The 15827-nt window shown below is 51.7% G+C and overlaps 1 protein-coding gene across 3 annotated transcripts in view; it reads right to left on the bottom strand.

Moving 5' to 3' along the window:
• The window catches only part of SLC39A11 (solute carrier family 39 member 11), a 370219-nt gene that overhangs the window by 269493 nt on the left and 84899 nt on the right, over nucleotides 1-15827 (bottom strand). For 2 of the 3 annotated variants that reach the window (XM_027974012.2, XM_027974013.2), the window contains exons 1-3: nucleotides 10790-10879; nucleotides 6477-6595; nucleotides 595-633 (exon numbers count right to left, since the gene is read on the bottom strand). In XM_027974012.2, coding sequence (XP_027829813.1) covers nucleotides 595-633; nucleotides 6477-6584 — 147 coding nt within the window. In that variant the 5' untranslated portion in view covers nucleotides 6585-6595; nucleotides 10790-10879. Of the gene's footprint in view, nucleotides 1-594; nucleotides 634-6476; nucleotides 6596-10789; nucleotides 10880-15827 lie in introns of those variants that run through there. The other variant, XM_042256462.2, reaches the window with a different exon arrangement.

Below are 15827 nucleotides of genomic sequence, written 5' to 3'. Positions count from 1 at the left end.
CATGCTGATTTTTTTTAAATCATTCAGTTAGAGTTGTGCGTTGAATTTACAACTGAAATTATATGATGTCTGAGATTTGCTTTTACAAAACATTCTCCCTCCCACATATACTGGGTGGTAGGAGGTTGGGGGAGGAGGGGTATGTTAAATGAGCTTAGCAAAATGTCACTAATGATTGAAGCTGAGCTGTGGGTACCCGGGGGTACCTCATGGGATTCTCTCCACTTTTGTAGATGTTTGAAAATATCCATAATATAAGGCCCTATGGGTGATGAGGAGGAGTAAAGAACATATTTGATTAGTGCCAACAGAGCTCTGTGCTAAGCCCTCCCTAAATATATATACCTCACTTGGAATACTTATTTACAAGTCCTGAGACAGCTGCCAACAAGCCTCTTTCTCGATCTAAGGAGAGGCAGGGGCATTCCCTTTGCTGGATGCAAACAGAGTCAGCGATCAGAGGGAGCCATTGGCAACTGGAGATTACAAAGAGGGAACGTGGCCACAAGGGCAGAGGCTGGAAATAGCCCTTGGCAGAGAAATAACAGAAGAAACATTCTCCACTCAGATCCCTCCCACCATGCGCTGACTTACCCCTGCAGCAAAGCCAAGGCTTCCATCTAAGATCCGCCTCTGAAAACGAAAAAAAGATGTTTCAGTTTCTAAGAAATGTTTCATGGAATAGGAGGCAATCATAAGCCTAAGAAAGCCACATGAATAAAGACAAGCCTAGGCCAGAGCTTGCAAATCTATCTGGAACCCTGGACCCCAGTCTTTATAAAATGAGCCAAGAGTCAGGGGAAAAAAAATTTTTTTTAAACCTTCCATCCATTCCACAACCAATCAGAGGCTTCATTTAGCACAACCCTTGGCTCACATTGGTCCACGTGCTTTACATCTTTCTCAGTGCTCCCTGTAAACCACGGCTATAAACCTTTAGTAAGGAGCTGGTATGGGCTTTCCTGGTGGCTCAGAAGGTAAAGCGTCTACCTACAATGCGGGAGACCCAGGTTCGATCCCTGGGTCAGGAATATCCCCTGGAGAAGGAAATGGAAACCCACTCCAGTACTCCTGCCTGGAAAATCCCATGGACTGAGAAGCCTGGTAGGGGGTCACAAAGAGTCGGACACGACTGATCAACTTCACTAAGGAGCTGGCACTTTGGCCACCTCATGCGAAGAGTTGACTCATTGGAAAAGACTCTGATGCTGGGAGGGATTGGGGGCAGGAGGAGAAGGGGACGACAGAGGATGAGATGGCTGGATGGCATCACAGACTCGATGGACCTGAGTCTGAGTGAACTCCGGGAGTTGGTGATGGACAGGGAGGCCTGGCGTGCTGTGATTCATGGGGTCGCAAAGAGTCGGACACGACTGAGCGACTGAACTGAACTGATAAAGTTGGAAATTGACAAGCACTGACAAGGAGCACATCGACCAACCAAAATCCTCCCGCACTGCAGGTGGGCGTACAAGCTGGTCCAGCCACTTTGGAAAGCTGGCAGCATCCGCTCACAGTGGAACTTCATCAGCATGCCCTATGACCCAGCCGTGAGGGCCATGCGTAATTACCAACAGAAACACATACTTGGATTCAGCGGATTTGTGGACAAAAATGCTTTTTATGGCATTACTTGTGAGAGCCAAAACTCAAAACTACCCAGAGGTCCACCAACAGCAGAATGGATAGGTCACGAGGATGTATACACACAGAGGACACCACGTAGAAAGGAGAACACACACACACACACACGTGACTGGAGCTCACAGGCAGGCAGGGCACTCAGGAAACCCAAAAACGGTGGAAGTGAAAGTCACTCAGTCGTGTCCAGCTTTTTGTGACTCCATGGACTGTAGTCCATGGAATTCTCCAGGTCAGAATACTGGAGTGGGTAGCCTTCCCTTCTCCAGAGGATCTTCCCAGCCCAGGGATCAAAGCCAGGTCTCCCGCATTGCAGGCAGATTCTTTACCAGCTGAGCTGCAAGGGAAGCCCAAGAATACTGGAGTGGGTTGCCTATCCCTTCTCCAGCAGATCTTCCTGACCCAGGAATCGAACCACAGTCTCCTGCATTGCAGGCGGATTCTTTACCAACTGAGCAATAAATAGGGTGAAATCAGCCAGATACAGAAGAGCATTCACTATACAGTACACTCTACAAAACAGAGAAAACAAAACTCTGCTGTTGGAGACCAGGAGACAGGCCACCCTTGGAGTGGAGTAAGGGACTGGGGTAGGGACTGCAAGGGACCCTGAAAGGATTGCTGCAGGGGAGGGCAGGGGTTCAGTTCAGCTCAGTTTCGTTCAGTCTCTCAGTCGTGTCCGACTCTTTGTGACCTCATGGACTGCAGCGTGCCAGGCCTCCCTGTCCATCACCAACTCCCGGAGTTTACCCAAATTCATCTCCATTGAGCTGGTGATGCATCCAACCATCTCATCCTCTGTCGTCGCCTTCTCTTCCTGCCTTCAATCTTTCCCAGCATGAGGGTCTTTTCAAATGAGTCAGCTCTTCACATCAGCTGCCCAAAGTATTGGAGTTTCAGCTTCAACATCAGTCCTTCCAATGAACACCCACGGCTGATCTCCTTTAGGATGGACTGGTTGGTTCTCCTTGCAGGCCAAGGGACTCTCAAGAGTCTTCTCCAACACCACAGTTCAAAAGCATCAATTATTCAGTGCTCAGTTTTCTTTATAGTCCAACTCTCACATCCATACATGACCACTGGAAACCATAGCTTTGACTAGACGGACTTTTGTTGGCAAAGTCATGCCTCTGCTTTTTAATATGCTGTCTAGGTTGGTCATGACTTTCCTTCCAAGAAGTAAGCGTCTTTTAATTTCATGGCTGCAATCATCATCTGCAGTGATTTTGGAGCCCCCAAAAATAAAGTCAGCCACTGTTTCCCCATCTATTTGCCATGAAGTGATGGGACCGGATGCCATGATCTTCGTTTTCTGAATGTTGAGTTTTAAGCCAACTTTTTCACGCTTCTCTTTTGCTTTCATCAAGAGGCTCTTTAGTTCTTCTTCACTTTCTGCCATAAGGGTGGTGTCATCTGCATATCTGAGGTTATTGATATTTCTTCCAGCAATCTTGATTCCAGCTTGTGCTACTTCCAGCCCAGCATTTCTCATGATGTACTCTGCGTAGAAGTTAAATAAGCAGGGTGACAATATACAGCCTTGACGTACTCCTTTTCCTATTTGGAACCAGTCTGTTGTTCCATGTCCAGTTCTAACTGTTGCTTCCTGGCCTGCATACAGGTTTCTCAAGAGGCAGGTCAGGTGGTCTGGTATTCCCATCTCTTGAAGAATTTTCCAGAGTTTATTGTGATCCACACAGTCAAAGGCTTTGGCATAGTCAATAAAGCAGAAATAGATATTTTTCTAGAACTCTCTTGCTTTTTCCATGATCCAGCGGATGTTGGCAATTTGATCTCTGGTTCCTCTGCCTTTTCTGAAACCAGCTTGAACATCTGGAAGTTCACAGTTCACCTATCGTTGAAGCCTGGCTTGGAGAATTTTGAGCTTTACTTTACTAGCGTGTGAGATGAGTGCAATTGTGCGGTAGTTTGAGCATTCTTTGGCATTGCCTGTCAGGGGTTGGGGGGATCCTATGCTAGTACTTGATCTGGGCGCTATTCCACGGACACTGGTGAAAAGTCATCAAGCTGTACGCTTAGAAGATGTGCATTTTGCTTTCTTTAAATTACGTATTTGTTCTGGGTATGCTGGGTTTCCGTTGTTGCACACGGGCTTTCTCTCGCTGCGACGAGTGAGGGCTGCTCCCCAGCTGTGGCGCACCGGCTTCCCATTGCGGTGGCTTCTCTTACCGCGGCTGGAGGGCTCCGGATCTCGGGCTCAGCAGCTGCAGTGCACGGGCTTAGCTGATCTTCCTGCACCGGGGATCGAACCTATGTCCCCTGCATTGGCAGGTGGATTCTTAACCACTGGACCATCAGGGAAGTCCATAAAACGTGCATTTTTCCATATGCATTTTGTTTTTCAATAAAAATATTTTCTTTTTAAGGAGGGGCCTAAATTATATAATCTCTACCACATGGACACAGTTGCTATTGTTCAGTCAAAAACTAACTGTCCAGCTGTTGGGGACTGGCTAAATAAACTGCAGTGCGTTTTATGGGATTTTCTACAGCTCTCTAAGTAACTAATCAAAATAATCAAAAAACCATTTAGGGTTAGGGAGGGATGCCTGTGACATCCAGTGAAAAATGCTCATTATGGAAATTCATAATTTGATCCTCATTATGTATAGAAAACAGATATGTCAGTATTTGTATACTCAAATACAGCCAAATAAATTTTAAGAAATATTTCAGTTTTCCTTTCAGAAAAGTGAGATTGAGAACATTTTTTATTATTTTTTTCGGTTTTTCCACATTTTTTGAATTCCCTACAATTACAATATAATTTTTTTTTAATCAAGAAAATGAATTTGGGGGACTTTCCTGGTGGCCGAGTGGCTAGGATCTGCACTCCCCAAGGCTGGGGGCCTGGGTTTGACCCTTGGTCAGGGAACTAGATCCCATGTGCCTCAACTAAAACCCACTGCTGCCAAATAAACAAATATTCTTTAAAAAAAAGAAAACGAATTTCGAGTGAAGTTGAGTCGCTGTTGATAGCAGTGGAGGGTAGATGGCTGAGGGTCCATCACCCCCAGGAATCCCACTGAAGCCCCTATATCAGCTGGGGTTCACTGGGACAGGAGGAGAAGTGCTTGCCTCTGGGCACTCCCATCCACGCTGGGTTTATCCCCTCACGTCTGGCCCTTCCCACCTCTCCAGCACGGCTCCTGTGCAGAGAGGGCTCACCTGGCCCCGCTGAGCCTGCTCCCTCTAGAAGGTACTGCTTTCAAGGCTGGTCCTTAGCTGGCTCCTGGGAAGCTGGCACTGGGACTGCTCCTTCCATCCCTGACCGATACGGGTGGGTCCCTGTGCCCGTTTCACAAACCACGTGATTTATCTGGGACAGCTGCTTTCCTTCTGAGAGTCTGGAGTTTGGGTTGGTGGCTCAGACGCCTCTGTGGCCAGCCCCAGTAAAGACCTTGAGGACCGAGCCTGTACTGGGCGTCCCTGGGCAGACACATCGTCCACGTGTTACTGCGTTGTCACTGCTGGGGAAGGAGCATGCTCCGTGCCCCCTCGTAGGAGGAAGGGGGCGTCAGACCCCAAACCTGTGCACAGATCTCCCCAGACCCTGACTGTCTCTCTCTCACCGAAGCTGTGTCCTTTCGCTATAATAGACCTTAGCGACGACGACATGGCTCAGCCGCATACCGAGTCCCACGAGCCCGTCTAGTGAATCACGGCATCTGTGAGAGGTTGTGGGGACCCCTGACACGCCTCTACACAGAGGAGTGTCTCAGCCATTCCTCCTACTGACCTGGGGGCAACACTAACGGGAGACAGATTAGGGGCTCCCAGCTCCCAGGGGAGGGGGGGCCTCTGTGACGGCTTCTCCCTTCCGAGCGGCCCCCACAGCACCGACCGGGCTCACTCGGGGCCTGTGGACTTCAACTCAGGTCTCTGCAGCCAGCCGGCCAGCCAGAGCCCAGCTCTTCCGACTCACATATCTGCTTCTGAATGTAACTGAAACTGGGGAAGATGGAAACATGGGCTGCTGTACCCCGGAAGGGCTCAAGGACGGGACCCTGGGCGACCTGGCACAGCTGTCGGGAGATGGGCGGGGCGCTGGGTCACCTATTGACCAGTCTCTGCAGGCTCCCAGCCCAGTTCCCGGCAACATCAGCACTGCTGTACAGGTCCTGACATGAGAGGACCCCAGCCGGCTGGCTTCCTGGGCCTCTCGGCGGGTCTGCCTCACTCCTCCAGCACGTGCCCGCTCGCCACACCTGCCCTGCCTGCGTCCCGAGCACGGTGGGCGCAGGGACTCTGCATTCATCACGATGCCATGGACTCGGGCAGCCTGGGCTGGAAGAGAGGCAGGGCCTCCAGGCACAGGAGGCGGGCGTGGGGTGGGGAGGGGCGGGAGGGTGCGTGGAGTGTACAAGGAGGGGGGCTCTGGGAGATGTAGGGGCGATGTAGGGAGATGTAGGGGTGGGGGTGGGGTCTTCAGGGACCTAGGGGGCGGGGGGCAGGTCTGTGTGTGTTCATCACAAAGTGGGTGAGGGAGGAAAGGAAGAGCCTAGAAATGGGCTGAAAGGGACAGAGCCGGCCCCCTCGCTTTTTCCCAGGGTCTCTTCCACCCCTCGCGGTCTCAGGGCAACAGGGACAAACCTCACACACGTCACCACCTGCTCGAGGCCCGAGAGAGCCTGAGCAGCAGAGAAATCAGGCGGGGGCTCGGAACGGCCCAAACACTGGGCATCGGGAAGGGAGACGCAGAGGACCAGTGGGCCCCCAGGCAGGGGCTGCAGGGGGCGAGGGAAGGAAAGGGGGCAGAGTTCACTACAAAGAGCCCTCCCACGACCCCCCAGAACCAAATCGCGGCAACTCACCTGTCCGCTAGAGAAGACGAACACGAGGGCCGCCCCGGCCGCCGTCAACCCCCAGGTGAAGAAGGTCCCCAGCAGGGCCTGGGACACCGGGCTGTGGCCGTGGAGCATGCTGGATACGGCTGTGTGCAGAGAAGCAGAGAGGGTCACCGCCCGTGGTCCCTCCCCTGGACACTCGCGCACTAAGGGGTCCACAGGTCCTCCATGGGAGCCGCCCAGACACTCGTCAGTGACGTCAGTGACCCGGCCCAGGCCAGGCTGGGCGGCTTCACCCAGGCTGACCCCAGCTATCGGAAGCCATCCAGCTCTGAAAGGAGACACCTGGGGACGCCCAGGGAGACGCCCCGGGAAACGTGGGGGAGGAGACGACATGAGAGAAGGGATGGTACTGGGAAATGGTTCCAAAGACTCGCCAAGAACGCAGATTCCTTAGCCTGGAGGGAGACAGCCTGGGAGGGACTGCCTGCAGCCTTCGGGCATGTTCCACCTGTTTCGCCTGAGCCTTGCCTATCATCCATCATCGGTCTAGTCTCCTCCGAGCACAGGCTGACCAGCTCAGATGCCCTCCTGAAGCTCTTCCACCCAAAGAAAGTGTTGGTCACTCCGTCGCATCCAACTGTTGTTGATTCCATGGACTGCAGCCCGCCAGGCTCCTCTGTCCCTAGGATTTCCCAGGCAAGAACTGAAGAGGGTAGCCATTCCCTTCTCCAGGGGCTCTTTCTGACCCAAGGATCGAACCCACGTCTCCTGCACTGCAGGCAGATTCTTTACCATCTGAGCTACCAAGGAAGCCCAATCAAACTTTCAGCAGCTCTCTGGAGCAGTTCTCACGGCAGCTCCTGTGGCCGCCAAGGATTCACTCCATCAGCTGACCGTCAACTCACCCAACAACTCTTCAACCACTGCACCCTGCAAGGGCACTGTATTGCAGCTCAACCCTGTTATTCGCGGCGCCTTTCACAAGCCCCAAATGGTCCTGCTCCAAGTCTCTCTTCATCCAGTTTCCTCCCCAGCCTCCCGCCATCAGACCCAGGGCATCCTCTGTTAAAGCCAACTTCGATGCCATGGTCCCTGATTTCCCTCCACTCCGGTCCCAGGGCACGTCTTCACTGCTTTCTTTGTGTGGGCTTGCCTCCTTCATCTTTTATATCATTCGCTGTTTAAAAATAGGGATGATGCTTTTTCACATTTGATACCCCCCTAAAATAGGGTTTTCTGGCACCCCAAAACATACGTGCTGAATTGAAAAGGGCGGGCTTACCTTGAATAAGCAAAGACACAGAAACAAAACCCCAGGTGTCATTTCCCCCAGTCCACTGAGCGTGTACGTGTGTGCTCAGTGCAACTCTCTGCAACCCCATGGACTGCAGCCCGCCAGGCTCCTCTGTCCATGGGATTCTCTATGCAAGAGTACTGGAGCAGGTTGCCATGCTCTCCTCCAGGGGATCTTCCACCCCCTACCTCCCCCACTCAGGGATTGAACCAAAATCTCCTGAGCTCCCTGCATTGCAGGCAGACTCTCTACCCACTGAGCCACCTGGGAAGCCCCCCCACCCCCGCACTAAGCACTGTTGCTCCCAAGGCTGAAGTTACCACTGCCCACCAAGGAAGGAAAGGGAAGTGCCGTGCCCTCTTGGTTCTGCCTGGCAGACCTTCTCTAGACTTGGACATGTTCTAAATTCTAGCTCTGAAATGACAGGGAGTCACCTCACCTGTGGAAAGTTACAAGGGAGAGAAACCCACTTGTTGAAAAGCTCTGTGTGTAGTTGGTACAATAAATACCAGGGCTCAAGGCCTCATCTGAAAGGGCTCATTCAGCTCCCCCGATCCTCTAGCACTCACAGGGCTGGACATGACCCCAGTGGGCTCAGCCCTGCCAGCCCCTAGTGGTCTGTGAGGAGCCAGCAACCCTGAACTTGCAGGGCAAAAGCTGTCGATTCTGCTCTGACCCTGGAAGGAAACCCGGGCAGAGGGTAGATGGGCCCTCTTATGCCAAGAGGGTCAGCAAACCAGCAGGATTCAGATCTAGGAAGCTGTAAGTCAGGGTGAACCCAGGTAAACCCAAGTGAGCCCAGCTGCGCCCAGGCTCAGCCAAGGTACCAAGAAACCTCAGCTCGAAACAGAATCTCTGGACTCAGCCTGGGCCTCCAGAGTCTAAGTGGAGTTCAGGAGGATGACTGCACCAAATGAAGAAAAAACACCATTAAGAAAAAACCCACCTCTTTACATAAGGCATCTTGTTAAGGCACCCTAAAGAGAATCGTCTGTGCTTCTAAACTAAGACATTTGGATCATTACACCGATCTTTGTGGATACAAATTTCAAAGAAGATTTACAAAGAAAGGCACACAGCTAGCATCCTCTCGGTAACCATCCAAGCCAGGTCATAACAGCAACAACAACAAAAAAAAAAAACTTTGTTTTTCAGCGTTGAATGTTCCTTTTAGCAACTACAGGAAAGAGGAAATCATTTACATTCACCAAACAGCCAAAGACGACGTGGGTTCTGTGGGCTGGCAAACAAGGGAGGTTGTGGGTGTTCCTGGGGGCTGGTGGGAGACGAAAACACTCTTCCAAGACTCTATTTATGCACAGGCACCCTGAGATGTAAGAAAAAGAGACACAGAGAGAAGGCCAAGACCACCGTCCTCGCCAACCCAATAGCAGCGGATTTATCGTTGGGGATGTCAGCCCAGCGCTCCTCAGAGAAGTTTCTTCCTTGCTGTTTTAAATCCTCATGACCCTGCTGGTCCCTGGCTAAGACTCTGCACTCCCAGTTCAGGCAACCCAGGTTCGATCCCTAGTCAGGGAATTAGATCCCACACGCCGCAACTAAGAGTTCTCATACGGCAACTGAAGGTCCCGCACGCCACTTCAACGAAGATCGCGGATCCCACATGCTGCCACTAAGACCCTGGTGCAGCCAAAATACACAAGTATTTAAAAAAAAAAAAACAAAAAAAAAAAACCGTCACTACTCTAAGGGTGGTCCCAGAACCAGCAGCGCTGGGCGCCCTTAGGAGCTGAGTTAGAAATGCAAAATCTCAGGTACCGTCCCAGACTTGCTGAGTCAGAATTAATATTTTATAGGAGCTTCCCAGGTGGCTCTGTGGTAAAGAATCTGCCGTCAATGCAGGAAGATATCCTGGAGAAGGAAATGGCAACTCACTCTGGTGTTCTTGCCTGGGAAATCCCATGGACAGAGAAGCCTGGCAGGCTACAGTCCATGGGGTCTCAAAGAGTCAGACACGACTGAGCCAGGGACCATGCACGCACATAGCACCCCACCGCGTTCCACGGGGGATGGACATCAGAGTGGAAAGCACGGGTCTAAAGCTGGAAGAACTTCTACAAGACCGAGAGCTTGGAAAGTGAGCTCTCCTGCCCCGTGAGGGATCGGCAGGGTCTCCGCCACGCAGAGCCAAGAGCGCAGAAAGTTTTCTCCAGTAGGCAACACGGAAGGTCAGCCAGGGTGGCTCAAAAGCCACTTCTGCAGTGGGCCTCAGACTTCCCAGGAGCTGATATTAAATCATAAGCGCGGGCCCCTCTGCGGGACGGAAGATGATTCTCTGCCTGCTCCAGCTTGAAAGATGCCAGCACCTCCCCACACACAGCAGCGCAGGGCTCCTGGCGGATAGAAGACTTCTGTCTTTTCTCTCCCTTTTAAACCTGTTACCCCACTTCCAAGAGGCAGCTTCAAGAGGCTGATGGAAAAGCTGCACAGGTGTAAAGAGAGCTTCACGAGACCCGCATGCCTGCCCTGACTCCAAGACTGGAACTAAGCAAAGTGATTCGGGTTTGGGCATCTGTGACTGTGGAAACTGGTCTCCAATACCTGGCTACTCAAAGTGTGGTCTGAGGACCTGTCAACCCGGGGGGTTGATGAGAAATGCACCTCCTTGGGCCTGCCACACCTTAACCAGATTCCCAGTCAAGTTCAAGGGTCCTGCTGACCCTCAGAGCCTGGCGGAGGGGACTTGGGGTAGCTGGACTTGCAACCAGGTCTGCTCCTGGGGTACCCCCTCCACATGCCCACTGGGAAGCACTGAATGAAAGGGATCTTGGGGGACCACTGCCAACAGAAGGACAACACCCGCCAGCTTGCCCTGGAGAGGGGCAGGGGGCGTGCTCCGGGCACCCCTCCCCCTCCTCTGCCACCTGCCGAGGCCACCCTGCTTCTCTCCTGACCCCTTCCTCTCCCAGGGACACCTCCTTCCAAACTGCATGTGGCTGCCCTTCCAGGCCCCGCACTCGGCTCCTGGGTGCCCCAGACCCCGGGCCTCCAGCCCCACCGAAGGCGAGAAGAGCCGACTCACTTCGGTGCCCTCTCAAGCCCCCTCTCCACTTCCATCAGCCCCGCAGCCGCTGCCGGTTCTCCGGGCTCCACTCCGGAGTCACTTCCTGCTTCCCTCCAGGCACACGTGTCCCGGCCACCAAGCTCCGCCCCGCCTGCTAAAACTGGCAGATCCGGCAGGAGAATCAATTTTCTGGTTCACAGCCTCTGCGGGCTCGGGAAGACACCGGGGCGGGTAGAACTGAGCACTGCACAACCCTGGGCAACCTTCCAGGAAGCCACAGAAACCCAAAGAAACAACACCCTGCAGCGTGCCTGATCTCAGTTAAGTTGCTGCCTTCTGGCAGCGTCCTGGGTGAGCAACAGAGCATGCGACCTGCAGCTCCCACCATCAGCGTCATTCTCTAGGTCAGTGGTCCTCAAATGACAGCATCCAGTGAACTGTGGTGTTGGAGAAGACTCTTGAGAGTCCCTGGGACTGCAAGGAGATCCAACCAGTCCATTCTGAAGGAGATCAGCCCTGGGATTTCTTTGGAAGGAATGATGCTAAAGCTGAAACTCCAATACTTTGGCCACCTCATGCGAAGAGTTGCTTCTGGAGAGGGTGTGGAGAAAAGGAACCCTCCTACACTGTTGGTGGGAATGCAAACTAGTACAGCCACTATGGAGAACGGTGTGGAGATTCCTTAAAAAATTGCAAATAGAACTACCTTATGACCCAGCAATCCCACTTCTGGGCATACACACCGAGGAAACCAGAATTGAAAGAGACACATGTACCCCAATGTTCATCGCAGCACTGTTTATAATAGCCAGGACATGGAAACAACCTAGATGTCCATCAGCAGATGAATGGATAAGAAAGCTGTGGTACATATACACAATGGAGTATTACTCAGCCGTTAAAAAGAATTCATTTGAATCAGTTCTGATGAGATGGATGAAACTGGAGCCGATTATACAGAGTGAAGTAAGCCAGAAAGAAAAACACCAATACAGTATACTAACACATATATATGGAATTTAGGAAGATGGCAATGACGACCCTGTATGCAAGACAGGGAAAGAGTCACAGATGTGTATAACGGACTTTTGGACTCAGAGGGAGAGGGAGAGGGTGGGATGATTTGGGAGAATGACATTCTAACATGTATACTATCATGTGAATTGAATCGTCAGTCTATGTCTGATGCAGGATGCAGCATGCTTGGGGCTGGTGCATGGGGATGACCCAGAAAGTTGTTATGGGGAGGGAGGTGGGAGGGGGGTTCATGTTTGGGAATGCATGTAAGAATTAAAGATTTTAAAATTTAAAAAAAAAAATAAAAAATAAAAATGTAAAAAAAAAAAAAAAAGGAAAAGACTGATGCTGAGAGGGACTGAGGGCAGGAGGAGAAGGGGACAACAGAGGATGAGATGGCTGGATGGCATCACTGACTCGATGGACGTGAGACTGAGTGAACTCCAGGAGTTGGTGATGGACAGGGAGGCCTGGTGTGCTGCAATTCATGGGGTCGCAAAGAGTCGGACACGACTGAGTGACTGAACTGAACGGAACCACCCCCAGAGATGTCCAAACACAGAATGCTGGCGCCCTCAGAGCTTCTGGTTCTAGAAGCCTCTGCAGAGGTTTTCTGTTCTGAACCAGTAGCGTTGGTGCTCGGGTCCTAGAGCCCTTCATCGAGAACCAGTGCTTTGCTCTCCTGGCCTTCTAGGAAAGGACCATGGGGGGTGTTGCTAGGTGTAGCCAAAAATAAAGAGAGGATGTCCAGTTAAACTTGAATGTTAGGTAAACAACAATTTTTGAGAGAAGCCTGGCGAGCTGCAGTCCATACGGTCGCAAAAAGTCGGACGTGACTTAGTAACTGAACTCACAGCACATATCCTGTGTGTTCCTTCTCCAAGCAGCTCACTATTATCTGGGACATACTCCTGCTAAAAGCACATTTCACATTTGCTGCTTATCCGAAATTCAGCAGTAACTGGGTGTTGTGCATTGTATCTGATGACCCTTCCAGAGGGTAACCAGAAACACTGCCCATAATCACTGTGGCCACAGACCAGAGGGTCGGATAGCAGCAGCCCTCTCTCTCTTTTCCAGAGAAGTCAGTGGTGGACACTGGTGACTGCACCATATCCTTCCCTTCCGAAAAGGGAAGGCGGCATGGTGACTGTAGGCAGTCTCTGCCCTCAGGAGATTCTTAGACCCAGAGAAGAGCCAGGCCAGCTATCTCAGCTCAGGTCGTCGTAAGAAAACACCAGGCTGGGTGGCTTAAACACTGGACATCTATCGTCTTACACTTCTGGAGGCTGCAAGACCAGTTCAAGATCATGTGCAGATTCGTGCCTGGTGAGGGCTCTCTTGCTGGTGTGCAGACGGCTGCCTTCTCACTGTGTGCTCACATGCCCTTTTCCCAGTGCACACAGGAAGGAAGGGAGATGGACGCATCTCTCTCTCTCTTCCTCCCTCCCCCTGGCCTCCTTCCCTCTCTGTTTCCCTTATAAGGTACTGCAGCCTAGGCTCTGGAGTCAGGAGGAAGCCCCATACAGCATGTGGGTTTCCATGGATAAATCCCATATTCCTCTGAGTCTCAGTACCCACCTTTCTGTCCCGGGTCTGCAAATAATCAATCATTCTGTGCTCCCGACAAGCGACTGTAAAGGGAACAAAGTGCCCACCACCCAGCCGGGCCCCCACGCCCGGCAGACTGGAGGGTCATGGTCCTTGAGCTCCACCTGTCATTCATTTATATTATATTATATATACTATTGGGCTTCCCTGGTGGCTCAGATGGTAAAGAATCTGCCTGCAATGTTAGAGACCTAGGTTCAGTCCCTGGGTGGGGAAGATCCCCTGGAGGAGGTCATGGCAACCCACTCCAGTATTATTGCCTGGAGAATCCCGTGGACAGAGGAGCCTGGCAGGGTGCAGTCCATGGGGTCACAAAGGGTCAGACATGACTAAGCACCTAACACTCTCACTTATATACATATATTACATATTATTTATATATATACATATATTTATGAGGCTTTGCTTGCTCTGCTGGGCCCCAGTACATGAAGATCAGCTACGCACATGTGGAGTGGGCTCGCTCAGCCCCTCTGGCCTCTTGTTTCTTTCCCTTTCCTGAAGTCTGACCACTGACACGTTAGGAGGACTAAGATAAGGCCCTGAGCCTGGGGCGCTTGTTCTTTCAAAGTGTGGATGATAAACTCGATCGAACTGGCACTGATTTGCGGAAGGAATTACGGAAGTGAAAGTAACAGGCAGTTCAAAGAAGTGCCGTTAAAATATCAGGGTTTTTTTTTTTTATTGGTTGCTCTTTCAGGGGATTTCCTAAGTATACCCCACTCATATATCCAGAAGTCATCCATTTTGCCCAAAATAATAGCTCTGACTCATCATCTTGCCCTGACCTCGGACTTCATCTCCCTGATGAAGGAAGCGTTAGTGTCAGCGGCTCAATCCTGCACGACTCTTTGCCACCCCATGGACGGCAGCCCGCCAGGCTCGTCTGTCTATGGGACTTTCCCGACAAGAATACTGGGGTGGGTTACCACTGCCTCCTCCAGGGGATCTTCCTGACCAAGGATCAAACCCACACCTCCCGTGTCTCCTGCACTCCAGGTAAATTCTTTAACCGCACAGTCATCAGGTCCCAGACCATCCTCCAAAGAACAGCCTAAGTACAGAAGTCCAGCCCTCAGAGGGCCCCTTGTGCCCTTGGAGTGAAACTCTAGCTGCCTCCCTCCACCTAGGAAGCCCTACGTGACCTGAGTCTGCTCACCTTTGACCCACCCGTACCCCTCCCCCACTCTGCTTCGGCGGGCTGCTCTGCCTTCTTCGGGAACAGTGCGCTTATTTCCTCCTGCCTCAGGGCCTTTGCACATGCTGTTTCCTTGAGAATACCGCCTGGAGCCTCCACCTGGAGCACCTGTCTTCAGGTCTTCCCCTGGCTGGATCCCTCCTATCATTTGGGTCTCAGTTCAAATGTCACCCCCACAAAGAGGCCTTCCTTCAACGCCTTCGGTGATGCAGCACTTCCAAGCCCTTCTGCATCATCTCATGGCACTTCTCACGCTCAGGCATTCTTATTTATTCAGTCCCCCAAAAGGTGAGCTTCGTGAGAGCAGGACCTTGTCGGCCATCCGCACGGCTGTGTCTCCAGTGCAAAGCACACAGTACCTGTTCAGTATTTACTGAATATTGGATAAGTTGTCCAGATACAAAAGTGTTATTCATTGGCTACATTTTACACATCGAAGACCTTCCTGAGGGTTACTGATACCAAGCGGGGCCTTGTGGGGCGCTCCTGTGCTCAAGGCCTTTCTGTGTCCCCCATATCTTACAGGAAACAGCCTTCATTCAGCCTCCATGACCTTCCCTGAGTTCCAACGGGCAGATTGAAGCAGTTGCTAATCAGGGAAGGGAGGGGAAGCAAGACCAGGGAGAACTGTTTCCCTATCGACGGATACACACCACAATATTGTTGAGCTGTTCTGCAGATACTGAAACCCCTCCAGGTGGGAGAAGTTAACGATTAATAGTGGTATGCCGCCCACCAGCATGCAGACCCCAGACCAGCTGGAACCTGAAGGCGGATGATGCTGATAATGCAGACCCCCACTGACCTCACCACCAACCCATCAGAAGACTGTCCACCAGCTGACCACGTCCTCTTCGAACCATTACTATACAACTTCTCACTGTCTTCTCCAAGTGGGGACACACAGGCTTGAGGGTCTTGCCCTGCTGTGGCCCCCTTTGCCTGGCAAAGCAGTGAAGCTACTCTTTTCTATTTCACCCCAGAACTCTGTCTCTGAGATTCAATTTAGCACCGGTGTACAGAAAGGCTGAGCTTCTGGCATCATTATGAGAAAACAGCATTTGTGTACCAGATCACACGGTCCCAGCTGTTCTCATCATAAGTCGACAGTATCCCAAGGGCAGTTTTGCCACCCGGGGGGGACGTGAGCAGATGGGAGGGAACTAGCGGGCAGAGACCAGAGATGCTCCTACCCATCCATCCAACAGAGAATTATCTGACCCAGAACAG

The sequence above is a fragment of the Ovis aries genome, chromosome 11 (genome assembly GCF_016772045.2).
Source record: "Ovis aries strain OAR_USU_Benz2616 breed Rambouillet chromosome 11, ARS-UI_Ramb_v3.0, whole genome shotgun sequence".
NCBI classification, from domain to species: Eukaryota; Metazoa; Chordata; class Mammalia; order Artiodactyla; family Bovidae; genus Ovis; species Ovis aries.
The sequence above is the reverse complement of the archived record's forward strand: the minus strand, read 5'-3'. Positions and strand labels throughout refer to the sequence as shown.